General features: G+C 52.5%; 11 protein-coding genes across 11 annotated transcripts; 5 read left to right on the top strand and 6 right to left on the bottom strand.

Moving 5' to 3' along the window:
• Positions 1-45: 45 nt before the first annotated feature.
• Positions 46-648, top strand: LAESUDRAFT_641403 (uncharacterized protein; the record flags this gene model as incomplete). Its single annotated transcript, XM_040903656.1, has 2 exons — positions 46-197; positions 225-648. 2 exons carry the CDS (start codon positions 46-48, stop codon positions 646-648), a joined length of 576 nt encoding a protein of 191 aa, XP_040769503.1.
• On the bottom strand, positions 644-3,662 carry LAESUDRAFT_719793 (uncharacterized protein). Its single transcript, XM_040907693.1, has 9 exons — positions 3,009-3,662; positions 2,871-2,953; positions 2,705-2,818; positions 2,409-2,646; positions 2,002-2,343; positions 1,829-1,949; positions 1,600-1,777; positions 719-1,538; positions 644-669 (listed from the first exon to the last, which is right to left on the bottom strand). The coding sequence occupies exons 1-8, from the start codon at positions 3,544-3,546 to the stop codon at positions 1,002-1,004; spliced, it is 2,151 nt and encodes a 716-aa protein (XP_040769502.1). The 5' UTR covers positions 3,547-3,662; the 3' UTR covers positions 644-669; positions 719-1,001.
• A 1,748-nt stretch (positions 3,663-5,410) lies between these two features.
• Positions 5,411-7,093, top strand: LAESUDRAFT_808813 (uncharacterized protein; the record flags this gene model as incomplete). Its single annotated transcript, XM_040914097.1, has 4 exons — positions 5,411-5,597; positions 5,712-5,813; positions 5,874-6,149; positions 6,207-7,093. 4 exons carry the CDS (start codon positions 5,411-5,413, stop codon positions 7,091-7,093), a joined length of 1,452 nt encoding a protein of 483 aa, XP_040769501.1.
• Positions 7,094-7,989: 896 nt separating this feature from the next.
• On the bottom strand, positions 7,990-9,708 carry LAESUDRAFT_155166 (mitochondrial carrier). Its single transcript, XM_040901383.1, has 6 exons — positions 9,557-9,708; positions 9,375-9,491; positions 8,981-9,294; positions 8,756-8,924; positions 8,417-8,702; positions 7,990-8,356 (listed from the first exon to the last, which is right to left on the bottom strand). Exons 1-6 carry the CDS (start codon positions 9,582-9,584, stop codon positions 8,308-8,310), a joined length of 963 nt encoding a protein of 320 aa, XP_040769500.1. The 5' UTR covers positions 9,585-9,708; the 3' UTR covers positions 7,990-8,307.
• An 82-nt stretch (positions 9,709-9,790) lies between these two features.
• Positions 9,791-12,218, top strand: LAESUDRAFT_746665 (uncharacterized protein; the record flags this gene model as incomplete). The annotated part of the gene is made up of 21 exons (XM_040911426.1): positions 9,791-10,183; positions 10,237-10,292; positions 10,344-10,357; positions 10,408-10,436; positions 10,490-10,499; positions 10,562-10,621; positions 10,672-10,681; positions 10,746-10,763; positions 10,818-10,843; positions 10,896-10,921; positions 10,975-11,009; positions 11,062-11,086; positions 11,145-11,156; positions 11,218-11,233; positions 11,289-11,334; positions 11,390-11,493; positions 11,547-11,606; positions 11,663-11,748; positions 11,811-11,835; positions 11,895-12,060; positions 12,120-12,218. Exons 1-21 carry the CDS (start codon positions 10,075-10,077, stop codon positions 12,216-12,218), a joined length of 1,032 nt encoding a protein of 343 aa, XP_040769499.1. The 5' UTR covers positions 9,791-10,074.
• Positions 12,219-12,586: 368 nt separating this feature from the next.
• On the bottom strand, positions 12,587-14,117 carry LAESUDRAFT_690854 (C-3 sterol dehydrogenase; the record flags this gene model as incomplete). Its single annotated transcript, XM_040906075.1, has 3 exons — positions 12,587-13,493; positions 13,545-13,870; positions 13,926-14,117. 3 exons carry the CDS (start codon positions 14,115-14,117, stop codon positions 12,692-12,694), a joined length of 1,320 nt encoding a protein of 439 aa, XP_040769498.1. The 3' UTR covers positions 12,587-12,691.
• Positions 14,118-14,299: 182 nt separating this feature from the next.
• Positions 14,300-15,737, top strand: LAESUDRAFT_719786 (carbon-nitrogen hydrolase). The gene is made up of 6 exons (XM_040907692.1): positions 14,300-14,466; positions 14,528-14,577; positions 14,639-14,691; positions 14,747-15,037; positions 15,088-15,432; positions 15,484-15,737. The coding sequence occupies exons 1-6, from the start codon at positions 14,434-14,436 to the stop codon at positions 15,609-15,611; spliced, it is 900 nt and encodes a 299-aa protein (XP_040769497.1). The 5' UTR covers positions 14,300-14,433; the 3' UTR covers positions 15,612-15,737.
• On the bottom strand, positions 15,634-19,733 carry LAESUDRAFT_746662 (ATP-dependent DNA helicase). The gene is made up of 28 exons (XM_040911425.1): positions 19,531-19,733; positions 19,462-19,475; positions 19,343-19,402; positions 19,250-19,290; positions 19,153-19,188; positions 19,064-19,097; positions 18,996-19,010; positions 18,863-18,939; positions 18,759-18,807; positions 18,609-18,700; positions 18,540-18,554; positions 18,374-18,477; positions 18,231-18,324; positions 17,986-18,179; positions 17,849-17,918; positions 17,751-17,800; positions 17,659-17,696; positions 17,592-17,609; positions 17,518-17,540; positions 17,435-17,459; positions 17,249-17,370; positions 17,153-17,194; positions 17,015-17,095; positions 16,584-16,962; positions 16,306-16,533; positions 16,195-16,250; positions 16,012-16,136; positions 15,634-15,954 (listed from the first exon to the last, which is right to left on the bottom strand). Exons 1-28 carry the CDS (start codon positions 19,680-19,682, stop codon positions 15,732-15,734), a joined length of 2,457 nt encoding a protein of 818 aa, XP_040769496.1. The 5' UTR covers positions 19,683-19,733; the 3' UTR covers positions 15,634-15,731.
• Positions 19,734-20,452: 719 nt separating this feature from the next.
• On the top strand, positions 20,453-21,810 carry LAESUDRAFT_641340 (uncharacterized protein; the record flags this gene model as incomplete). The annotated part of the gene is made up of 6 exons (XM_040903654.1): positions 20,453-20,522; positions 20,570-20,823; positions 20,876-20,899; positions 20,953-21,031; positions 21,079-21,461; positions 21,514-21,810. 6 exons carry the CDS (start codon positions 20,453-20,455, stop codon positions 21,808-21,810), a joined length of 1,107 nt encoding a protein of 368 aa, XP_040769495.1.
• Positions 21,811-21,825: 15 nt separating this feature from the next.
• Positions 21,826-22,729, bottom strand: LAESUDRAFT_155005 (uncharacterized protein). Its single transcript, XM_040901382.1, has one exon. It carries the CDS (start codon positions 22,554-22,556, stop codon positions 22,008-22,010), a length of 549 nt encoding a protein of 182 aa, XP_040769494.1. The 5' UTR covers positions 22,557-22,729; the 3' UTR covers positions 21,826-22,007.
• Positions 22,730-24,158: 1,429 nt separating this feature from the next.
• Positions 24,159-25,577, bottom strand: LAESUDRAFT_754395 (uncharacterized protein; the record flags this gene model as incomplete). Its single annotated transcript, XM_040911880.1, has 7 exons — positions 24,159-24,405; positions 24,464-24,876; positions 24,936-25,070; positions 25,129-25,304; positions 25,357-25,399; positions 25,458-25,483; positions 25,547-25,577. 7 exons carry the CDS (start codon positions 25,575-25,577, stop codon positions 24,159-24,161), a joined length of 1,071 nt encoding a protein of 356 aa, XP_040769493.1.
• Between the last annotated feature and the right edge of the window lie 105 nt (positions 25,578-25,682).

Genomic DNA, 25,682 nt, shown 5'->3' with positions numbered 1-25,682 from the left:
GTGTTGGCCTCTGTACACTGCTAACACACGCATTCATAGTTCATTATGGCTGTTCCACCTGCATGGTTTGCACTACCACAATATACCCTTCCAGTCTTGCTAGCTCAGCCAGCCGGCACATATGGAATATCATACGATATCAGCACTGGCCCAACTGAGCAAGACCCTCCTATGGGATGGGGAGCACCTAGAGATGCGTCACTTATACACTAGGTCTGACTCAGATTTCTGATTATAGTGCACTATCAGGTCAAAACATACCGCAGGCTTATTGCCAGACTGCATGCAAATCATTTTCAGCGGCATCAGTACAGCGACTACGTCCATCATAATACATCAGCAATGTACACATATCTGACAATGGTTCGCCTTCGCTTTATCGCACCAACTATGAAATTGGCAATGACAGTGAAGAGCATGAAAATGCACCATATAGCAGCAATGCATGTGTTTGATCAAACTCATGAACTGCAACTCGGTGGATTCTATGCGCCAATTCTCACTGGCCCCACACCCCATGGCCTTGTTTTGCCAGCATTACCTCTTCTGGCCATACCTCCAGCACCAATTCCTGTGGGAGCATTCGTTCGGCCCGTTGATACAGCTTCATCCCTAGCTGCTAACAATCCTGGCAATAATCTCATGTGAAGCAGTCACTTATGCTCACTGGTGTGTCATGACACCATACATCGCTGTCTCCTTTTTAAACTTCCCACAGAAGCCAACCACCATGCTTGCAACTCGTGTCATTCGAATGATGATGTACTCAGCATAGATACATAAAAGCACCACATAACATAGTCATTGTCAATGAGCCACATGTGCGACATATGTACGCGGATGCATCCCACCCTCCAGAGCATTACAGTATAGTAACAGATCCACATACCAAGAGCCGTATCATACCACATTATGATGAGTGAAAGCACAAACACTGCCGTAAATAGATCATCACACGATGCACAACCTTGACAACGCGTCTGCGCGATGCTTTGCCCGTCCTACAGCCTGGAGACTGCCTGTGAATCTGCAGTAGAAGTAGGCGGAGCCCCGCTTGCTATATATCCTAGTAGCGCTTCGCGGTTCTCGTACCACCACCGCACACAAAATTCCTTCTCGGCATCGCCAACACTCTCCAATATCTCCTTGAACAGAGCTTGTACCAGCTCTGACCGCAGAGAAGACGGCTGTTGCTCAGAGTCCGAAGTATCGCCAGACTGACTGAAACTGATGATGACCGATTTGCATTCGTCAAGAACTCGAGGCAGCAGCGAGAGCGACACGGAGGATACCGAGGAGATAAGCGTCAGATGAAGCCGCTGGAGGTGCTTCTCCGTCGCAGAAGTAAAATCAGAAGAACCCTGGGTATTCCGCATGGCATCAAGGAGCGAGTCGATGCAGAAGCGGGCCAGTACGTCGCCTTCTGTATGACGTTCGGATAGGGCTGTCTGTGCCCGCCTGAAAGCGCTCGCGCTGCGGACCAGGGCCGCATACGCTAAGCGGAGTTGTATGGTGCTCAACTTGCCGTCGCCTGAGTTCTAGATGAATGGCAGAGAATAAATTGTTGCTTAACAGATGCTGTGGTCAGATGCCACATACCTCGATTAGACACTGCACGTAGAACGGGACAGATTCTTCGGCGAAAGTGGGGATCTCAGACGTTTGAACCCCCTTCGTGTTCCCTTGGCTTGACTTCTGGGCATACGAAGTGAAGATGGCCAACATCACAGAATGAGCGGACTCGTATGTTTCCCGATGTGAGACGTCCGACAGGTGCCTGGCACGATTGTCAGTGAAGCCCATCTCACCTCCATCGGGCTGTACTCACGGCAGACATTGCGGAAAGACCTGCTCCCGAATGCACGTATCATTGAGGACAGGGATTAGCTGTTCGATGCAGGCCAGGACATATGCCTTCTTCATATGCACAAATGACTGGGGAGCAGATGCTGCCACGCAAGTTCACATCAGCTTCGCGGACGCGACTCTAGGAAAACTTACTCAGAGCACTCGTCATCCCGCATAGCTCCGCAATAAATCTCTCGCTGTCAGGAGCGCTCGCAGAGAGAATATCCAGGGCAGTGTAGAATGCCCTCTTCAGCTCCGAAAACCCACCCTCTGAGGTCGCGGTGACGCCGCCGAATTGATGAAGTACAAAGGATAAGTGAGCAAGCGTACGCAGAACAGTCATCGCAAGGTCGTATGGCGAAGGGCTAGTATCGACAGAAGGCTGAGGGACGAAGAGAACAGTCGACAGGACGGACTGAGAAAGCATGATAGTCGTGAAAAGTTGTGTCTTGAGTATGTTCCATAGTTGCGCGATCATTTCCCGCGTGTCGGGAGCTGCGAAAGGAGAAGACTCTCACCTTGGTTCGTGAACAGGGATAATCGAAAGCGCATGGACGAACCAAGATCGTCTTCGCTAGGCAGAAAGGCCAGCGGGCTTGTCGTCCAATCCTGCTCTACCGCTTTGGCAGTGCGTTCTAACTTGGCCATTGCTTGCGCCATGGCTGGCCAGCCGTGTGATGGACGGGATTCCGAGAGCACAGACAAGACTCTAGAACAGAGCTTTGCGAGCGTCGCCATGGACGCAACAAATTTGGATGACGATAGTCTCTGGATCAAGCGAGAAAATGGTGTTGTTGGCTGGTGGATAATGCAACACGGTCGGCCCAGGAAATCAGGAGAATAGCGATGCACGCACAGCAAACACGAGCTTTCCGTCATCGTCCCTGGAGCAAGAGGACTGCGCTGTAGACATAAAGCAACCACCTTGGAACGCAGATTCGATTGTGGAGGTGAGTATATCAGACAGCATCTGTTTAAAGAGTATCGAATCGCCGTCCGCTCAATCTGTACGATCAACTCACATCCAACGGTAGCGTTTCCAGTCTCTCAGCGGAGACTAGAGCAAGAAATCTCGAAGCCAGAAGCAGCGACAATGCAAGTGGCTCTATATCGGTGCGTGAGGCCTGAGATTCCGACTATGGCAGGACTTCACAGCGTACCTTCGCCGTCTTCAGACTCTGACTTGAAATCCTTCGCCCAATCCGCCGGATATTGCACATAGGAGTACGTGTCCATGACCTCAGCCAAGGCTAACACCACCTCCTCCTCCACAATCCTGCGCATACTCCCGCCCTGAGCATGCAGATCGCTCTCAAGATCTTCGAGCCCCAACAGAAGTCCTCCGGCACAGACAAGCCTCAGCGTTGGATGACCACCCTTCAGGCCATCTAGTACGCTCTTGACCCACTCTCCTGTACGATGATGTATGCTTCGCGAGAAGAGACCGTCCGGTTCCTCCTTGAACAATTTCACCTTAAGGTGCACCGCGTGGCGGAAAGACGTGCAGAGCGCCTCGAGCTTCGCATACGAAAATGGCAGAAATTGCGGGCTGCTAATCACAGAGGCTGCTAAAGATGTCGGTGATGGAGTCAGACGAGCGAGATAATGAGCAATTGAAGTCTGGACGGTGGACAGTGTAAGCGATGTGGTCGGGCGGTAGAGATGGCTCAGAAGGAAGAAATAGCCTCTGTCTGCCATCTTGTGCCCAATCGTGTCCAAACCAAGGCAGCTTCCGTAGAGTAAGCAACCTGCTGTGTTCAGGTCGACGGCAAATTCGCAGATGCTAAGCGCAGGGCATTGCAAGCGAGTGAATGGTCGATGGCTCGATGCATGGTGGCGCGAGGCGCGAACCACGTGATCCGTGTCGCACAAAACGCACGTGCTAATAGTATACAGCAGCACAGCAGACAGCAGCCAACTCATACGATAACATACATCTGGATCTGAAGACTCATACCGTCATACTGTGAAGTTCTGTGACTGTGAATAGCGCATACGTCAAGATGACCATGGACAAGCTGCCTCATCAATTTCGATCGCGGATTAACGGGCTGCGCACCGGACAGGCCTCGGCGGCGACCCGCTAAGCCCATTGACCTCCGAGACCTGACACCGGAAGCAATCGTTTCGGCATGCGCATACCGCATACGCCCCAATTCTGTTCGCTAAATGAACGTGGAAACCGCGGAAAGGATAGAGCGACCGTGTGCACGGCGGCGAGATATCGCCGAATTAGAGAGAATACATCAACGATGAGCGCGAGTGCTGAGCAAGTTGCACGCTGGAGACCTTGAGAGCTGCATGTGCTGAGCCAGATGAGCGACGCTTATGCTACACATGATTCGCAACTGGTTACCAACACAAAGTCTCGAAAGTTGACAGATGCGCAGATGAAGGATGGAATAATGTAACGTCCAATGTGAGGACAAGGTTGCGGACCGAGAGGAGCACCTCGCAGATTCGCGAATTGATAGCGGGCCCGGATGCATGAAGTGCTTGTTTCATGAATAAACCTGGACGATCCGGCCTGCCACCTTCTCGACGGGAGAATCCTTGCAGCAAGCGTCTTGACTTGATAGGCTGGAGGTGACGGCACCAGGTGTCTGTCCGGTGATCCTAAGCATGCTTTATGTAGCACACGCAACGGCCGATTCGTTGCCGCTGAAGCGACGCTTCTGGTAAACGACTGTCGCCGCCGCTGTCAATGACTTGAAAGTATTTCTGCATCTGGCTGAGGCCTACGTAACGTAGGCCTCAGAACGTAGGCTACATTCCCTAACGCATGCATTCACACCTACCTTCGTGTCGAAAGCGAACACGTTTCACTGTTGGAAGGGCACCTATCGGCGCAGAGGTGGGAACAACATTTGTTGATATCATGCCACTGCCACTGCCGACACCGACGGCGGGAAGCTTCCATGAACAAGGACCCTGCATAAACAAAAGCGAGGAGACGGCTTCTCCGGTGCGCCAGTCATGCCCGAATGTGCATGGGCGGGAAAGAATGGGCTATAGATAGAGACAGGTCCGGGCAGAAAAAGGGCAAGAAGAATAGAATCATGTGGCGAACGTTCTCGTGTCTCCGGCGACGCGTGTGAGTTGGCCTGGAATGGCTCTCGCAGGCAACGGGCCTCTCTGGGAGCAGCAGCGCTCGGTATAAAGTAGTGAAAAATGAGAGCCCGAAGGTGCTGGAGTCAAAGTGGCTCAGAGAGAGGATAGAGTGGAAATAAGGAAAGAAGGAAAATCGGGCGGTGAGGTAATTGGATTGTGCGAGACCGGCTTGCCGAGTTGTTAGTGTTTGCAAGTCGCTCCCAGGGTCGTCTTTTCTCTGATGTCGACGACCCTCCACTGTCCCTCGTAGTCCCGCGCGCCCGTTCCACCACCGCCCCGCCAGTTACGTCCATCCAGCGTAGGGCCCTCGTCGTCCACGGCTCCGTTCCTTCGTCTGGAGAATGCGAATTAGCCCGCAACCACATCCCAGATACTCCCAAAGTCGCGTGTCACCAATCGCACTTTCCCCACCGGTCGTCCTCTCCTCACCCGCTCACGCACCTTCCTGCCTATGTCCTCGATCGCGGCGGATGCCAGGATTCCTCCTCCAGCGCACCTACTTCCTCCTGAACCGTCATCCTCTTCAATAAGACGGAAAAGGCAGTCGGACCACCGCTCGTCGTCGTTAGTCCTCTACGAACACCACGCGAGGTCGGATGGCACCACCTGCAATGGCATTGCGGATCAGAGTGCAGTATGTGCGTGCTTGTTCCAGACTGGGCCTTGGGCGTTTCGTTGCGCCCTTTGCGCGTCGCTGGACGTGCCAGGCTAGGTTAGAGCGGAGGTTCGGCGAAGCTAACACACTTCTGCAGACACCGCGCAGTCTGACTGCTTTGATTCGGACAATGCAGTCTTTTCATGCTTCCCCACCGGAGATACCATCTTCTCTCAACACCAATGGGCGTACTTCGTCTGTAGGTTTATTCACTCGAGGCTTTCACATTTGAAGAGCTCACTGGATGTCGGGCATGCAGGGAACAGTAGACTGCCCCAGTTCGCACAAACGAATGAGGTCGACCTTTTGCTGTATAATGCGGAATCACTAGAACAAGTACTAAGTATCACTAATCAAACAAATCCATCGACTACCTCAGGCTCCGTGTCGGTTTGCGTCAATGATACCTGGTTTGGAGCTGACGCTGCGAATTGGGATGGCGAGAATATCACATCTGCGTACTACTGGGTCATTACTCCTTCCACGAAGACCGAGGTCATATACCAGTCGCCGCAGTCGACATTCTCTGCCGTCCGTAAGTGTCGCCACCCCATGTCACCCACTTCAGACTGCTCAATGGGAATTGCCACAGAGACCACGTATGCCGACTCTGTCCTTTCGTCAAGAAGCTCTGCATCGTCTGCATCAGCCGCATCGGCGGCTTCAGCTTCCTCTGCATCTGCTGCGTCATCAAGAGCTTCTGCGGCATCAGCATCAATAACAACCATCTCTGGCAGTGCAACCGTGGGGACTGGCGTAGGGAGCGGGGCCAATTCAAGTTACTCGGGTATCCCAACCGCGAACCCTTCAAGCCGGCAACCAGGAGCGTCGGGTACAGCATCCCCGGGCTCTGTGCAGTCGCTAAACAGCAACAAATTCCCTGACTGGGCGATTGCCGTCATCGTCGTTCTCGGTTTCCTCGCGCTCGTTGCGTTCGGCATCCTCACCTTCTTCATCATGCGCCGCGTACGAAACAGGCGGCATAGCATGCTCTCTCACCGTGGGTCCATGAATTCTGCGTCGCCGATGATGGCCAACGCCGCGGCGGGTGCCACTGCCCAGTCGCCCTTATTAGGTGCCGCTGTGCTAGGAGCGGCTGGCGGGGCAGGGGCGGCGGAAACGGGCGAGGGATCCCATCGTGCAGTCTCTCCCACGGACGGCCATGACGGTGCGTCGACGTTCTCGCGGCAAAGTGACACCGGCCTGTTCTCAGGCGCAGACGCCGCCATTATGGCCCAAGCGTTCCGGACCGCGTTGCGGAAGCCGGAGTTCGGGGACCGTCCTGACGAAGAAGGAGAGAGCCCAGAGAGCGACGCGAGCGATCACGCCGGCGCTCTTCTGGGCCACGAGCTAGCAGAAGAAGGTAGAGACATTCGCAGCGTTGGCTCATCTAGAGGAGTCAAAGTAGAAACTTTGAGCGACACGGCTGATGACGACGCAGCGACTGCAGCGACAACAGTCCACGACCGTCCTCATTGAAGGCGACTGGTTTAATTTCTGTCTCTGCCCTCTGTAACCCCTCGTCGCTATCCTGTCCGTCTTACTCCTTGATTTGTCGTCCGTGGATGCCATCGCCGTTACTTATTCACAGCTGATTTCTTTTTACTTTCAAGCTATGTATCATTCGACCATATTCCCTTTCCGCTGTTACCATGCATTATTACCCCTTCCAATACTGTTGTCCTGCGGTCGATTGCTTTTACCTTGTTTCAATACGGACTGATCTTCCTTGCGCACCTCGCTGCTTCTGGTACATACGGACAATTGCACCTTTACCTATTCATGGCACTGGCGATTCCTTCGTATGCCCTTATGTTTGGCCCCAATTGGCTGTCCAGTCCTTACTTGTCTCGCCCGCTCGCTTTCCCCGCTTGCGTCATAATCCATCGTCCATCGTCACTTCCGTGCAGCAGCAGTGCTCGGCCACTTCAGCCCGTATCCAGGCTTCCTGTCTCTTCCCGTCTTTCGCTAGCGCGGGTCTGCGCCCCATGTCATCGATCCAACTTGTCGGTTCATGCCATCCGACAAACCACTCTCGTTTCTGGCCGACCTTCTAGCCTATAGATCGCTTAGGCTCCCGCGCTACTCCAGGTGAGGGCGAGGGAAGGGAAGTCGTGCCCATGGCACCGCTCCGGAGAACGGTTGTCCTGTTTGAAATGCATCCGTGTCGTCACGTCGTTCCTGTCGCAGAGCCGAGATACCTGTTTCAAGCGTTTTGTACCGTTTCATTCACGTTATCTAGTTCTACGTAATGTGCCTCGGGCGGCGTGCGGATCCATGCAGCAAGGCGGAACTGCGATTCCCCGGGGCCGAAAACAAATGAAGCCAGAGCCAGAGCACGGATTGGCCGATGACGTCCAAGCGTGTGCCCGAAGACGAGCTGCTTGAGGGGAGCGAGGCACACAACTTCAGGGCATGATATGCATGACGCGTCGAGTCGGGAGAACTACTTGCAAGTCGTCACTCGGCGGGTACACGGAGCCAGGCGATAAGCAAGCCCATGTGATGGAGTTCTGTACATGATATCTCCTGATGAGTAGCGCAATAGTATGATAGCAACAACAGACAGCAGCGAAAGGACCTAAATGAGCGTGCGGATATGCTACAGTGCGATAGGCGGACCCAAAAGGCAGAGCCATGGTCGTGCGTGGCCGTGACAGACGCGCAAACCCGACAATCAATGCCCGGCGGTGTCATGATGTCTCCGATCTCCCCTCGAGATAGCGCATGAGCATCTCGTATCTGATGAGGCACAACTATGAGTTGAAGACTTGAGTAAAAGATAGATGAGACACAGCTCACGTTAGTAGTGTCACTGCACTATTTGGCACTGTCCGCACAAGATTCACAGACAGGCCCTTGTAGAACCCTCTCCAGCCTTCATATGTGATGATCTTCTTCACTGTTCGAATGATACCCACGCGAGAGCTGCTCGCACTTTGTTCCTTGCTCAGCAATCTTTGTGTAATTTGCATCCGTGTCCGCACGACCTCATGAGGGTATGTCGCGATCGAGGCTACCATTTTCGACAAGGCAGAGCAGCCAAGAATCTGTTGTGGTGAAAGGACGTCTGACGGTGAACGTTGTTCTTTATATAGAGATGTAAATCTTCAAGTCGATGAGGGTTACCATGTCACTCACGAGCTATCGCCTTCAGTTGCTCGTACAGGGGAAATTGAACAGCAACGTGTGCAATCCCTAGAAGACTTGGTAATAGGCCACGAAAGAAGGCACGCCAGCCTTCCGCTCGGTAGATGGTCACGACAGCGTCTAGTGTATGTCGGTATCTGCGCTCTTCAAACGGTTGAGTCTGTCAAACGGATGCCATCGACATCATGACAGTGCGGAGCATATAGCCCTACGCACCATGAATCGTGTCTTGATGACCCATAGTGGGTTTGTGCATATCGTGCTACTTGCACCAGCGGCCATGGCCGATAAAATGTGTAGCGACCAAGGATGCTCCCGCGCCAAGGGTTGATACCCCTTGACCTGGGCGGCAGGGTAGACATGTCCTGCAGTCGTTGAACCACCCAACCGTGTCTCACCAAAATGGTCCTTTATGCCATCGTACACCGCAAAGTAGATGGCCCATGTCGGGAGGTAGCCCAGAAGTGTCGGCCCAAGCCCACGATACAGCCCTCGAATGCCATCGTGTCTAAGGACCGCTTTGACCGTGCCTGGAAGCGAGACGAGGTGCAGAGAGGTCTTTGAGATAAATATCGCTGGAGCGCTGCATCAGGCCGAGAGAATCCCTCACCGAGGACACCCAAGTATCCCTGCGACCCACGAGCGAACCGCTGAGCCTGAAGTCTCGTTTTAATCACATCCAAGGGACAGGTCGCGATGCTGGCGACAAAGCCGCCCCCTGCGCCAGCTTGAAATTCGGATGAGTTGGATGAGGCGGATGTCCGGGACTTGAGAGGTGCTGATGTCTCTCACCAATCATGCTATCTGCGCTCGACGGCATGGCTCTAGCTTGCGGCCGCGAGGATGGTTGCGACGGCGGTCGCTCTAGGGATGAGCAGTGCGCTCAAAGTGGTTGTTGAAGATGTCTATAATCGCGCACTCTTGCAAACTTCAATGGTGCACAAGACCTCAGTAATCTCGGGTCATGCCGCGGCACGTCGTCCTCAGCAGCGCTCACGCACGCGCACATCATACATTGCCCTCGTCTTACATTCTTGGAGCCACATCTGCTGACTTTTACCCTGCCACTACCCATCAACATCATGATGTATAGCCTCGGAACTCCCGCAGAAGACCTGTTCAGTCTGCCTAAGTTGATTTCCCCGAGATGTCCGTCACGTGTGTGCTGGCAATATTTCTTACCCCTTGATACGAGCATATTTGATGTTGCTACAAGTAGCTGTGCTCGTCCAGACTCCAGCCGCCCCTTGTCCTCTTCTCGGCTCCCATCTACTGCCTTTGACCTCTAAGCTAGTCTTCGCACCATCGACATGAGCGAAACCGCCGCCGCTCCCGACGTGTCTGAGCTCAATGCGACCTTCGGCGTGCTCTTGATTGGCTTCATCTTCGCAGTCACTCTCTATGGGCTCACCTTCTTTCGTGAGTATCACGACGTGGCAGTGGCAGAAGCAGTCGATGCTGACTATGTGTAGAGACGTATATTTACTACTCTCGCTTCCCGTCTGACCCGACATTCTCGAAGTATACTGTAAGGCAAAACACCATCATTCCGCAACTGTGTTGCTGATCATCGTTGCAGATTGGTCTTCTATGGTATGCGTCGTTCACTTTCGCATGGCTCTTCTCAATGACATTGGATACAGGGCGGTTGACACGGCGACGACAACTCTCTGTGCGTACGACCATTAGCTTATCGCGTGCGATTGCTCTAATGCCTTTGATCAGTGTCGCATACGTGAGCACCAGCCAAGAGTGCTATACCAAAGAAATGGCAGATTGCTCACCCACGCCCGCCAGATTGTACTACTATCTGATAACGAGTTTCATGGCTCCCTTCGATGAGCTTGACATCACCAAGTGAGCAACGATCATCTGCGCCGGATATACATCACTCATTAATTTTGCAGGACGTTTGTGGTACGTGTCCATTGCTGCAGTCCGATAGCCGGAACGTTTTGTGTGCTGACAACTGCCGCATCAGTCGGAGAACGCGCTCGCAGTACGTCGTGCTTCTTGTGCTGGTCGGTATATCAATTAATCTCCCATTGAATAGGCGTTCGGAATCTTCCTTGTCCAAGTGTGAGTGTGTCACATGTGAGATATTATAATATTCCGTATTGATTTTACGTAGTTTCTATGCATATCGTATCTACATCGGTAAGCCTCCTTGGTCTGTCGTCTCTGCGGTCGGGCCCTCACAGTCGACGCAGTGAATGGCAAAAATCCTGCTCTACCCGGTGTGATTGTAAGTTATACAAGGCATGATCTAAATCTCCTCATTCACAAGCCTTCCTTAGTCTCTGTTAGCGGTCGTCAATCTTGGTGCGTAGCTATAATTACTGGATGCTTTCCATTCGCCAGTATTGATATACCTGAACAGTGCTTGGTATCGGTACGTATATTGTTCCGTATACACTGTCGTTTGACGTTTCTCAATGCAATGCTACGGACAGCATCTGCGGCAAAGATGTAAGTTTCCGCCGTTCTCGATAATGTCAAAGTTCTAATTTGCACGACGCTGTAGTTCGCAGCAGCCGTTCTTCTACAATTTCGTTGACCACGTTGTCGAGGTACATCCTCCCGCTTGCACGAATTGCTTCACTTTTACTGATTGTGGCTGTTTAGGTCCTCACTGGCGTCCAGTACGGTCTCAGCACGCTGTGCGACATCATCATTGTTGGCGCGTTGCTATACTACGTGACGCCTGCACGCTACCCGGGCATGAAGTCGTAAGGCACCTGCGAAAAATGACTCCCGCCAATTCTAACATTGAACTTTCCAGGATTGAGGGCTGGTATGAGTATATCGCCGTGTTCTTTATCAACCGCGGCACATGCTTCACGTAAGATCCGGCAGTCTATATGGTGTTCCCCGTATGGCTCACATTCACTGCCTTAGGCTGTTGCAACTCGTGTCCCTGATCCTCTTCGTCTCGATCCCCTCGCAACAAGTCTGGATTCTATTCCACTTCGTCACTAGCAAGAGTACGCATATGAACTTCCTTCCTTGCTCCTCCAGTCGATTTGACCGGTCGCACTTCATACAGCGTACATCAACAGCTTGCTGCTCATGTTAGCATCACCTGTTTCCGTGTCAGTGTTGAAACACTAATGACGTCTAAACTGCACAGGCTCAACTTCCGCAACGTGCACCACGGCCGCGGCATTGAAGAGGAACAGAGCATGAACCAGCGTGACGTCAAGAGCAGCGGTGTTCTCTCTGGCAGCGGCAGCCGCAACCAGAGGATCGACACTTCTCGCAGTGTGCAGTTCGGTGTTGTCGACACTGAAAGCAAGGTGAGTGTTCACAAGCTTTAGCGGTGAGCGCGCCTCTCACTAATTTTTCGCGGATGCAGGCTGCCGCTATGACCATTGGCCTGGACACTATCCAATCCGGCACTGGTCTGGAGGATGATGAGGCAAGTGGACAGCTGTATTCTCGCCGTTCTGCTTGACTAAATGTGTGATGAGCGCAGAGCGACAAACAGAGGACGACCCACTCGGACATCGACATTCAGTGAGTATCGCTGTGTTCAGATCTGTCTCCGGTCCTAACTATTTTGTAGGAAAGCGAACCCAGAGTTCTGAGAGCGCATCATGCCCTTCAACGTCCACTTCATCATTATATCGTGTTCTGCCATCTATCTAGCGCCATCTATACCGCCACTTTGCTCAATCTTTGCTGTTTATATCTACTATTGCCATCAGTTCCCAGCTAGCTGGCGTATCTATGACCATTTTCACATCGCTCATGAATGTAGATAACGGAGGAAGGAATAGAAATGGTCCATTCGGTGTCATTAATCCATGGGGAAGTAGGCATCACACAAACAAACACCAAGCAAGGTAGGGTATATCTATGATGGAACAGAAAATGTAGCAGCTACTCCCTGGTGGGCTTACGCCTTGGCAGGCTTTTGCCTATCAGCTACCCACCACTGCAAAAGATGGATGAGTACCAAGACCACCGAAAGCTGAGCAAACATACTTCAAGGGTCTTCTTCAAGCCCTCCTCCATGCCAACCTGAGGCTCATATCCAAGAACTCTTCGTGCCTTCTCAATGTTGTGGCATCTCCAAACGCAACTGAAAGTGACCCTAAATCGCGTGAAACCAGGCTGCTTGCCGGTAAGCCACGCCCACCACTCTGCTGCGCCCGCAAGCACCATGCCGACCTCCTTGGAGAGAGTAGTGACGCTGCGTTTCGTCTTGTCCTTGCCAAAGTGCTCGTCGAAGAAACACCATGCGATGCGGGGTACATCCCAGAAGTACACCGGCTCACCGTTCGTGATGAAGAATACCTGCCCCGCCACTTGCAGCTGCTTCTCACCCTCCCGCACCAATGCTACCTCGGACAGGGGGTCGAATCGTCCGTGGACGGCGGGTTTGCGTGCGTGCACGTAGTCCGGATTTTCCCAGTTCGCGCTGATCTGCTCTGCATCGGGAGGCGGCGTGACGTAGGGCCCGAGCGGACGGCTGGCAGAGGTAGGTATGCGACGGCCACCGGTCGTGCAGCCAATGTAAGGAAGCGCGTAGTGAAGTTCCTCCTTCAGCGTTGCGACCTCCTCCTCAGACATTGGGCGCAGACGATCCGCGGCTAGCAGGTGCGCATGAGCGGCGTTTGTGATGTACGTCCAGTCGAACAGGTTGGTGTTGTCGCCGATCTGCCAATGGGTCTGGTTGTTCTCATACACCTCATATAGCCCAGCAATAAGTTGACGGTCGCCGGGGCTATGCGATACGTGTCATTCCAACGTTCATCGACTGCACTTTACTACTCACCCGAAGAGACCGGCTGGCCTGAGCGCAACCGTATATAACCCACCCTTGTCGTTAGCTTCTAGAACCATTTCCTCCGCCTTAGCCTTGGACTCGTTATACGCGTCCATAGCCTTTTCAGGGGGCGGAAGGCGCTCATCGATGTCGACAATGTTGTTTCCGTTGAATACCACGCCGGCCGAACTTGTGTAAACCAGTTTAGATACACCGTTCGCTAATGCAGCGGCTATGACGGCCTTTGTGCCATCAACGTTGACTTTCCAGTACAATGCTGGATCGTCCATTCCATGTGGTGGGGACGCGGTATGGATGATGCACGTCGCCCCGCTCTGAGGTCGCCCGGTAAATTCGGCTGCATGTTGTTGAGTCGCAACGACAACGCACCTTCTTCAATGCATCTGAGACCTGACCCTCTTCGCTGATGTCGCCAGAGTAGAACGGGACATCATGATGTCTCTGGACGATGTCGAATACCGACACCGTGTCGTTGCGAGCCAACAGAGACTCGACGATGTGGCGACCAAGGAAACCGCTACCACCAATCACCAGGTAATTGTCTTTTGCATGCGCAGCCATAGCCGGGAAAAGACGTGAGGGAGACTGTGGTGGGGCTAGAAATGTAGCGAGCTGGGGCGCGCCCGAGTCGGACCATTCTCGATTTTACACCATCAGCTGGTCCCGCCGTGACACCGCTATTGCCCCCTATGTCCACGTCTGGCTCCGGGGTGGCAATATATACATACGCCATGAACGTAAGGAGCAGCCGCCAGTGTGTTTTTGACTCGGATATGCTATATCGTGCTGTAGGTCGGGCCACTGACCGCGGGAGAAAGCAGCCACGGCGGTGCCTAGATTGTTGCACAACTGGAAATCCTACGTTGCTCGGTCAAGCATGCGGGTAGCAGTCGTGCAGTTCGCACCAAAGGTACGTCCCAATCACTATTGTCATCTCAGCAGTGCCTGCATTACGTCTGAATCCCTCTTAGATTGGGCGGGTGCAGGAGAATATCGAAACCGCCCGGAAGCTATGCGAACAGTGCGTGCTTGGTCGCGCCAATACCCTGTCTTCTAGATTGAAACATCCGTGCATTTGGCAGGATCAAGCCTCACTCAGTCGATCTCGTATGCTTTCCTGAGATGGTCTTCACCGGTATGCCCCAAGCATCCATCCATCACTGCCTATGCATCATGCGTACGCATACTAGGCTACGTCTTTCCGGATGCACGTTCCATCACGCCCCACTTGGAGCAGCCCGGGAAAGGGCCAACTTCACGCTTCTGTGCCGACTTGGCAGCACGGCTGCAATGCCATGTTGTGGCGGGATATCCGGAGCGTTTGGATGATCGCGAGCTCGGCGGAACAGCTGCAGGGAATGAGAACGCCATAATGAGCGTCGGCGCGAACAGTGCCATCTTATACGGCCCAGATGGCGCTCTAATCGGCGGCTATCGCAAGACCAACCTGTTTGAGATCGACATGACATGGGCGAAAGCGGGTGAGGGGAAACATCGAACCACCTCAGTACTTTCTGACGCAACCTCGCAGGCACCGGATTCGCGACCTTCAGCTTACCCAAACCGCTGAACAACGTTAGCATGGGCATCTGCATGGACCTCAATCCCCAACAATCCGTTAAATGGTCGATAGAGGGTCCGTATGAGATCGCAGACCATTGCATATCGAAGAGGTCAAACCTTCTGATATTGCTCAATGCGTGGTTGGATTCGGGCTCTAAAGCAGATGAGCAGAAGGATTGGTATACGTTGCAGTATTGGGCCTCAAGGTTGAAGCCTCTATGGGCAGGATCTCCTCTGAGCATTGAAGGTGTCCAGGGTACCCCAGCCGATGAGACCATCGTAATAATTTGTAACAGATGCGGGGAGGAGAATGGTATGTTCTGTCATCTTAGACATGATTTTGTCTGACCTATCAGCGTCACAGGCAAAACGTTTGCAGGGACATCTTCTGTGTTCAGAATGCGACAAGGATCAGGCCGTCCACAACTGCTGCATGCAATGGAACGCCACGAAGAGGGCGTAGCTTTATGGGACATTCCAACTGGGAGTTGACTCTGTATCACTAGAACAGTGACGAGTGTTTTATAGTATTCCCATTCATTTGTCACGTTTAACTGTAGCTCTCATGTGTACCGCAAAGTACAAGTCATATCCTATAATCTATCCTTCCCCTTAGCCTTTCTGCGAGTCGGTGCAGGTCCGCATCAGTAACTGAACGACTTCTCTTTCGTTTTCAAGGTCATCGCCGCCAGTCGTCTTCCATGCCGCTGCATTCCGCACTGCTCTGACTATCTTGAGCTGAGTAAGTGACCGTGCTTTGTAGCCTTCCTCCGTGGACGAAAGAGAGTGCAACCCGAACTCTAAGTCTCGTGCGACCCTAGCTAGGACGTCATTCCTAACATTGCAGATATGGTCAGCAATGCGGATCACAAAATCTACTGACGCAGCGTACTTCAGCTCCTCGGTGGCTTCGGACAAGTTCAACTTCTCCCACAAGTGGTCACCGCTTGTTGTATCTGCGAAGGTCCTATGCAGTACGGTTCTGATGGAAGTGAACGTCTGCATGCGCAACGGGAGCTGTAAAGTGCAGTCTCATTGTCAACGCTGCGTGTTCCGCTTTCTCAATTACACTTACTGAGATCTTCCGTGAGAACAGCACGTCCATTTCTACATCTGTTTGAGGAAGTTCTACTAGATGCGATTGAGCGATGTCAGCGACCACCTGTTAGATCAGCAGATGCCGTACTCCGAGTCTCCTCGTCATCGTCAGCGGACGGCACTGATTCTTCATCTGATGCCTCGAGAGGTGGTTCAGAGGAAATCTCCACCACATCGTGGACCTCCTCCGCTTCGTGTATGGTGGGAGCAGGCGGCTCTGTGATACTGTGCGAGCGATCTTGGAGAGTGTGTTCAGAAGAGGGTGTTCTGAAAGGTGACCGGAATGGCTTGTTCAAACTTTGCCTGAGCCGTGATGCTGGAGAATGGTCAACGCTGGATCAAAGCAGTGAAGACCAGTATACTCACACATGCCCAGAGGAGCAGGTGTAGAAAAACTTATCTTGGCCTTCTTACTACGATTCTGATCATCGGGGAATGCTGAAGTCGGTCGCTTTCTGGAGCCACTTGACGTTGTGTTCATACTGATCGTGTTAGACCGGTCTATGCCATGACTCTCGTCACCCGCCCTGAAGTTGCTCCTCCACCCGCTGCTCATGTCGTTCCTGGGGTTCGCGGAAGAAGGGCCAGCAGCGTTTCCGCGAATAGACTCTTGGATACGGAAGTACCCGTCTTCGTCCTCGGTACTGTCTGCTTGCCGTTGGAGCATTGCTGTCTGGGAGCTGACGAGTTCTTGTGATGATAGCTCCAGCTTGCGTCGCTTTGTCTTTTCTGGAGACTTGCAGACCTGTTGACAACGATCAGGCCGAGACAAACATAACGCTGTAATGTGAACGCACATCGCACATATCATTGCAATATCTTTTGACGACTTCCGGTTTGCTCGAATCAATCTTTTCACCAAAATACTTGCAAATAGCCTGTGAGATGGCAGATATCAAAAGCGGCGAACAATTCCCAATGTGTACACCACTGACAACATGTCGACAAGTGTCAACGCCTTCAGCGAAGTTGATCAGCTGGTCTTGCAACTTAATTCCACGACTTTAACCGACAAAGATGAAGGGACATACTGCTCTCAGGCTGTTTATTGCTCTCTGACTAGGCATCGGGCCTTCCATAGATTCTGCGCGCATCAACCGCTTTTCATGCGATCCGCCCACCCACTTTTGCACTCTGACTACGTCCTCCCTGGCTAGTCCATTGAAACGTCTTGCTGAGTGTCCTCCTGCAACACTTAACGCATGATATTTGCTCACAGTAGAACAAAATGCACTTTGATGGCTTCGCCATGCCAAATGCGCATGAGTATTGAACACTCGTGATCTGGTTCCAAACGTACCAGACCATCGCGCCCTCCCCTTCCTAGACGTTATCAGTCAGAACAATCCAGGTTGATGGCACAACTGCACCCACCAGTCTCTTGATAGTAACCTCCAATAGTGTCAGGTTTACCAGCTGTACACAAAGCATTGAAACACACCTTCAAAACTTTTGGGTAGATCATAATGAAGAATGTACCTGGGCTATTCATAAGCAGACCATACTCAATAGGGCATACATGCTGCTTTTCACCGGACATCGGCCTTGTCAATACCCATGCCAAACGCTATAGTGGCGCAAACCTGCCGAACATTGACATATAGGACATTGTAAAGAGGAGCATGGCTTACCACGTCGACTCCTCCTTTCCCTGTTCCTCCACAGGCCCAATCTTCCAGTGTCCTATCAAGAACAGAAGGCCTGGGAGTCATCGCCGCATGAGATGTGGATGCACAGTTCGCACACGCGTCAACAAACGACCACTCACCTGATCCCTCTGTGATATGGTCTGGCGTTCAGTCCTTTGCCTCGCAAATAGGCGGACAGGTCGTCGCATCTGGCGCGCGTTCTACAATAGATAATACCGGAAGAGGGTTGTCCTCGGCGTCTATGCAGACCACTGATGTATTCAAAGACATCGACTTTGTGTGCGTCCGGGTCCGGGGAAGACAGATATCGGACCTTAGGTGTTGCATGAGTGCCTGTCATGAAACACCACGCAGAGGACTCCACCTCATAAAACAGATTTTCCCGATTGAACGGATGGACGACTTTAAACAGGTTACCCTCTGATATCTTCAGGCTACGCACGATATCGTCCTGCACGCTTCTCCAGGCTTCAGTACTGAGAAGTGATAGCGAGCCATGAAGCATACGCTGGAGTTGCTGTCGCAGTCAGTGCCATGATAGGTATATTTGGGTATCTGTCCCTGAAGAGACCGAGCCGCCGATACTCTGCACGGAAATCGTGACCCCACTCCTGTGCATCGGCGAATCAGTATTTATGCCACTTAGCTCCACGAGTCAGTTGCCAAGATGTACCGATATACAATGAGCCTGTATGTCGCATTCAGTGGCAAGGATCAGCTCAGTCTACAGATGTCACGGCACCTCATCAACGACTAATCGGTTCAACCTCTCTTGTTCGTAAAGAACGGCTAGCATCTTGGTAAATTCTGCAGCGCAGAACTTCTCTGGGCTCACTGGACATTCAACGTCGTCATCGCTCGTGAGCAGGTATCATTGAAGGGTTATGCGAACCATAGAGCAGTCGAGTGGTGGGATCCCCTGAATGCAGGTCCTGCACTAGCTGCTCGTCACGCCGTCAGCGAGAGATAAATGTGAGATATGGAGACCTCACGAACATCTTGTTTCTCCTCTCGAGAGGTCTCGGAGGTGAAGGCGACAACGCATATATCGGCACGTCGTAACTTGGCAACTTCTGTTATGCAGTCTATATCACCCGCCTGCTTCATTTGAATGCACGTAGACACTCACGATTCTTCATAAGCGCTTGTATGACTTGTTATCAGCACATATCGCAACGATGGAGACAGAATGAATACCGAGGAGAGGAGACACGACCACGGTGACTCCGTGCTATTTGGGCAGCGTCAGCATTTCGCCAGCCTAGCTGGTTGCTTCTTGGACATACTTGAGCAGCTATCGCAGGGACCTGAAAACATATACTCTGAACAGGCCAAAAACGTTATTGAACGCTGCAATTGTTGTGCTGTGTATTCTAGGGTTACCTTGCCCATTCCAGTCGGCGCTAGCACGAAAACATCTGCCCCTTGAGCCCGACTTGTCAGTCAATACCGCATATAATTGCACAAATTCAATACCATGGACAGCGGCGTGCACAATCTCCTTCTGCTTCCCTTTATACTCCGAGTGGCCAAATGCTGCTCGCCAATTATATGTCAGCATGACTGACCATCGTGGCAGAAGAGAACATGCTTACTTTCCGTCAACACGCTTTATGAGAGTGATACTGCATAAGAGTCACACTTCAGGATATCATAGGGCTTACTTCCAGCAGTCGTCTGCTGCTCGGCTCCTCTTCTTACGTCTGTCCTGTGGCGTCGAGACGTTGGACAGTTTCTCGATGGAAGGATCCGAGAAGGGCGAGCGCAGGCTTTTCGATTCTCCTCGAGAGCTGGGGGACGTGGAAGTCGAGTCCATGGATTCGTCAGAAGTAAACAGTGCAGTAGTACTCGGAGCTTGCGGCGTTCGGGGTCGACGCGAACAACACGCGTTCGTCACGTGTACGCGTCAGCCATGCTGCTTGTCTATTCGCCAGCCACTGGTGTGCTTGCACCATGACTACGACGCGAGTTCTAGTCCCGCAGCGTGCTCCTCTTCTGGTTTGGAATTTTTCACCATCTGATCATCTTTTTGCACCCTTCCGCATGCTCCATCGAGTGACTTGGGTGGACAATTGAGCCAATGGCGTATTGAAGTCCTGCACATCAGATTGTGCGACATCATCGCATCTGATACGGTCCAGTAAGTACTGGTCTTGTTACTCGTTCGAGACATCTTTGCCCATGGCCGGTTATACGGGTCACACCAATTTGAATGGACCCAAGCTCCGTATGAATGCGACTCAAGGTTAGATGTCTGAGTCAAAGAGTCGCTGTCCCTGCTACAATCTATCATGTCGCAGAGCATGATTGTTGATGCGAAATGAATGGACAGCGTGAATGGACAGCCTCATGGGAGTTGTCGCAATAGGTCTGCTCAATACATCTAGCAAACAAATCCGGCTTCGGATTTTACCGCTTCGGTACAGAACGCCGCAGTCTACTTTGGGTTCTTGGCCGTTGCCTCATTGGAAGCTTCTGCTCCATGTTATTGCCACTGCCTGCAGCGCTTTGAATCGAACCTCTACTTAACCTGCCGGTTGCCGGTTGCCAAGCGTGCTGACCGCCGTCCCCAGCTCACCTCCCGCCATGGGCACCACAGATATTACCCTTGACAGGGCTTACTTGGCCGCAATATGGCTGGAGACACTTTTCTACGGTACGTCATGCACAGATCAATAGCGCATTCAGCTGATGACCAGCTAGGCATGAACGTGGTCTTGTTTTTCTCGTGCCTGTTCATCCTAACGATCCGACGGCGGACACCTCATGTCAACAAAATGCTCGTCACTATTGCCCTGCTCATGTTCACCTTCTCCACTTGCCACGTCTTCTTGGGGTTTTATCGCCTCATCATGGGATTCATTGTGCTACGCGATCAACCTGGTGGCCCGGCTGCATTCTTCTCAGATGTGTCAATACCGGCCAACGTGGCAAAGGTAGGAATTCATACTGTGAATGTGAGTTCGACATCAATTTGTCGAGCGGATGGTTGCATTGACGCGGGACTAGTCCATAGTTGGCGATAGCGTAGTGGTAAGTCTCTCTAGCTCAATAGAAGATCCAATTTGTGTTGACAGGCTTGGCAGGTCTGGCGATGCTATTTGGTGTGGGGCAGAGACTGGAAAATGTGCGCTGCGCCGATCATCTTGGTAATTGGATCTGCAAGTGAGTGGCCCTCTGTACCGTTTTCTGCATCTTCTAACGTTGTGCAGTTTGTGGGTTTGGACAAACAGTCTATTTCGCCAGAGGGCAACAGTACCATAGTGCCTTTGCGCATCCACTCGTGGTGTGGAACGGATCGCTATTCAGTTTATCTCTCACCACGAACGTAGTGGTGACTTGTCTTGTTGGCCTGCGGGTCTGGTGCGTTTTCTCATGCTTCACGACTGCATCATGCAAAGATCATGAAACGATATATGTCAGGTTCATTCTACGCATGTGTGGAGGAACAGTCAATTTTCGATACTGGCGGATACTGTTGATCGTGATCGAGTCCGGCATGATATATTCTGTCGCTCTGATTTGTGAAGTTACCCTATATTTCCTGGGCCTCAACTCGTTTTACATCGTCTACGATCCTATAGGCCAGCTAACGGTATGCGAAGTCCTGCTTGATTGCATTAGAATCTCATGATTCGTCTATACAGGGGATCGTGCCTACCATGATTCTGGTCCTCGCGGGATTGGAGCTTACCACAAACGACGTCCATTCCCGGCTGACCGGTACCCAGCTCTCAACCGCGCGTTTCCGTACAAGACCTTTGAAGACAACGGATGAAAGTGGCACGCTCCCTTTGGACACGATCCAGTTTGCGAGCGTGTCCTCCTGTGTCCGCGAACGCAAATCTACTCTCCCTGCCGCAGTCCTGGACGATAGCGATGTCGAGCCAGACATGCCCACCAAAGTGCCATTACGATCAGAGAGGAAGACATTAGACGCATGAGCTTTCCTCGCTTGAAAATGTTGTCTGCTGTACTATATAGCCTCATCTAAGCAGGTCTGTAACTTATTACCTTCACATATCTCTTGGAAACATACCTCAGCATTATGGTAGCACGTGCCAGCGCCAAGCTTGTATTTGACATGCTTCTGATACCATGTACGCCTGGCGACCTTCGCACTCCGTACGTGCTGTCCACATCAAGAACCAGCACGAAGCCGTGCCACATTGCAGCGTCCCGCTGCATGCAGAAGCGCGACGCCCGTCCAACTCTCAGCCGCAGCCAAAGGGATCATCTGACTTGCGCGTATCGGAGTGCCACGGATGCAAATGTCCAGGAACAAAGATCGGCAGCCATAATTAACCAAAGTTTCGCTGAGATGCGTGCCGCCCAAGTGGATCTTCCTCGAATCGAGGCCAGATTCACCCGTGCGAACCGACGCGCCACCACGCTGCTCGCCCGCTGGCACCATTGGCCATCCATTGCGGCTGGAGTCGGGTTTACAGCGATTGTCTATCTGGCGCGCACGGACCTTCGCATTGAATGCATCCGCGTATCGGACTGTTCTCAGCGCTTCGCAAAGTACTACTATGTCAATGTGTTCGGAAGCTGATCGGGGTAATATTGGATGAAAGGAAGCCATACGAAGCACAAAGTTTGAGGCGCTCCACATAATACGCAAAGTTGCAAGAGGGATAGCAAGAGCGCACAAATCAGACGCGAGCTTAGAAGTCGGGCTTCGTTGCATAAACCAGCGGTCAAGTCGCAAGCATGGTATGAATCCTTACATCCCGGCAATTCAAAAGTCACGATGCACTCAGGAAATCCCGGATGCCTGGAAGTCGCAGGATCATCACATACTTACTCCCTTTCAACGCCAGCGTCATACCAGAGGCACACAAAGTCGGGGCCCAACGGCCGTGAATGTTCTCTGCAAAGGTACCATGTCGCATGGGACGATGTTTACCCGCTATCCGTTGATGTCGTATGCACGACATAGTACCCCCACGCGCTTAGCGGCCACATTGCATTGGGACCCCGAGCTTAAACACCATCACTAATCAACCAATAACCGCGGGCTCTTGATCCTTCGCCATGCCCGGCCAGCATCATCCGGTCCAACCCGCGCTCGGTTATTCCGCAGTCAATAGCGATGCGTCTAGTCATGCAGGCCGCCGATGGAAGCTCGCTTTTCGTCCTAGCTCTGTACCGCTGCCAATGCGCGCTACCGCCGCATCCCCGCACGCGCTCACTTTCGGTTGAGGACACGTCGTCATCCCTGGCACCACGTTCGGCTTAATCAAGGTTTGCTATTGACCCTGCCATATGCCAGGGTCCCATGGCCTGCCCGTTACGTCCTGCGGGCCACCACGAGCCGGCTGACGTTGGGTCGTATGGGAACTGACGAAATGCAGAAGGCCCGTATGGAAGCATCGTGGCACTCCGAAATTAACTCACCACCCACCAGGACCACACAGACATGCGCATTTGTCTCGTGATCCTGGTCAGCCTAAGGAACGAGGCGAGACCAGGGCTATCGCCAGACCTGCGCCTCGGTGTTGGTCATCTTGGTCCAATGAGGTACGAGATGCTCACTTACCATGTGCGCTCCAAGGCCCTGGCTACGATAGGGAACGTTGACTTGGTGGGAGCACTCCTGTAATGCCAACTCTGAGTCTCGATGGCGACTCTCTTTCACTCCGCGAAGAAACGATATCCATAGGTAATCGTCCCAGATTGTTATGTGATGCTACTCCAGGACCGAGCTCTCTTTGAGATACTCTAGAAACTCCATTGTCGTCTGGATACTATTACAAAATTGCAATCCGGAAAGCCAGTGCAAGTAACAAAGCCATGGGAAAGCTGAGAACCGAAACGGGATAACAAGAGACGTCTTTGAACCGGGCATATCTGCGGACTGAAACAAGGTAAAGATGGGGTATTCGGAGTGGGGAGCAGGTGGCGAGGCGGCCAGATAATGTAACACATATATCGGTATTCACTAGAGATAGTAACAGTGACCAGCTTGGAAACAAAAGTGGAAGGATATGAGACTCGTACCAACAGATTCACTACGGGCGCATACAGACGACTGACCATACCATCTCACAACAGGATGTCTACGCATACAGCAAAGGTCGCCAAGAGAAGAGCGGCATAGGAGAGTCCGTTGGATACATAGGGTATACTGCTGTCAGTTTCAGATATCGCATAAGAAGACAGGGAAGAGTGCCGAATGCTTGACCAGCATGTTTTTTTTTTCAGAAGAACTGTTGAACCGTATATCCCGCGACAGCATGTATCCACAGTCCATGAAGCTATGGACAAGTGGGATACACGCTGTGACCGCTTATGACTCGGATTTGCGGATTATGACCATCAGACCGTCGGAGTGGGCCGAAAAGATGGCATCCACGACCAGTCTCTGCTGCTGCGGTTCTCCTCTACGGCGGTTCCGGCCGTGAGATGGGTCGTGTGTGGTCCCGTGGGAAGCGCGATGTGCCTTTTGGTAGTCATGCTCGCGGTCTCGTCCCCGCTCACGGTCGCGATTTGACTGATGCCCTCGGCGTGAAGGCGCGGGGTCAGGAGGGCGTTCGCTGTATCGAAACGTCCGTAAGTTGCATGCGCTATATAGCTTGACAGATCGTGGCTCACCTCGAGTCCCTCCCTTCCACGCATACTTTAAACTTCCCGAATCCGAACCCTCCGTCGCTCGGCTGCCCGCGTTCATTGACGCCCCAGCTCTTGATGACATCGATCCAGCTCCTGACGAGGTCCTCGTCCGAGCGCATGACGAAGTCGAAGAAGCTCCGGCCCAGCACATGCGTCGTCTGCAGGATGCTGTCGTTCGAGCAATACAGGATCGGGCAATTCAGCGAGAAGCGGTCCAGGAACAAGGCCGTACGCGGCGACTGTTCCGGAAGCGGGTCAAAGTGCTCGGGAGCCTCGGCCTCACGCTCCGGGGATGGGGATGGGGATCTGCTGCCGGAAGGAGAGCCCGTTGGAGTTACGCTACGACTGAGGTTTGGCACCGGGCAGGGAGGCATCGGGTTCGGGTCATTCCACCGCTGTGGAACCGATGAAATGAGTGCTCAACGGCAAACGAGTGGTGATAGAAGAAAATTACTCGGAATTCGAAGTCTTTCGCGGACGGCGTGATGATCCTGACTTCCTGTGCGGTGGAGGCATTGTGCATGGCTTTCGGTCCAGGCGATGCGTACGAAACGCTGCCGACGAGGACATTCTGGCATACGGTTCGCGACTGAGAGATACGGTGTCAGCGTCGCCCGGCGCCTAACGGAAGCAGATGTGGCACCTACAATGGCGCACAAAATATAGCCTTTGTATGGATCCTTGTGTTTCATCCGGAGGTAGGCGAGCACCGCAGCACGATCCTGAGTGATTGTACTGTAGTGCATCGACTTGACCTCGGTAAACTCGTCGGGGTGGACGAGATTGAGCGACGGCGTGCCAATAAGTTCATGCGGTTCGAATCCTGGTTCGACTTGAGCGCCTTATTACCGGCCAAGACGGAGACAAGTTCATACCTAGCAAGTCTGATACTGATTCTGAACAGTATAGCCACTTTGCCTTGTGATCCCCAGCATCAGTGTGGGGTGAGGGGTGGGCGTCAAACAGAGCGCCTTACCTCTTCAGTGAAATCGACAATTCCGACTGGACAGATTGATGGCTGGGCTCAGCTCAAAGGCTCTATGTATCGAAAGGAGGTAGACATACTGAAGGAAACGCGCGGAGTGTCCGAATTCATTGCTGGTGACGATGAAAGGAGGCGGTACGGACGCGTAGGCAGTAGGAAGTGGTGGAAGAAGAGAGAGAAGTGCAGTATTTCGTGGAGATAAGTCGTGTATTTCTA

The sequence above is a fragment of the Laetiporus sulphureus genome (assembly GCF_001632365.1).
Source record: "Laetiporus sulphureus 93-53 unplaced genomic scaffold LAESUscaffold_2, whole genome shotgun sequence".
In the NCBI taxonomy this organism is placed as follows: Eukaryota; Fungi; Basidiomycota; class Agaricomycetes; order Polyporales; family Laetiporaceae; genus Laetiporus; species Laetiporus sulphureus.
The sequence above is the reverse complement of the archived record's forward strand: the minus strand, read 5'-3'. Positions and strand labels throughout refer to the sequence as shown.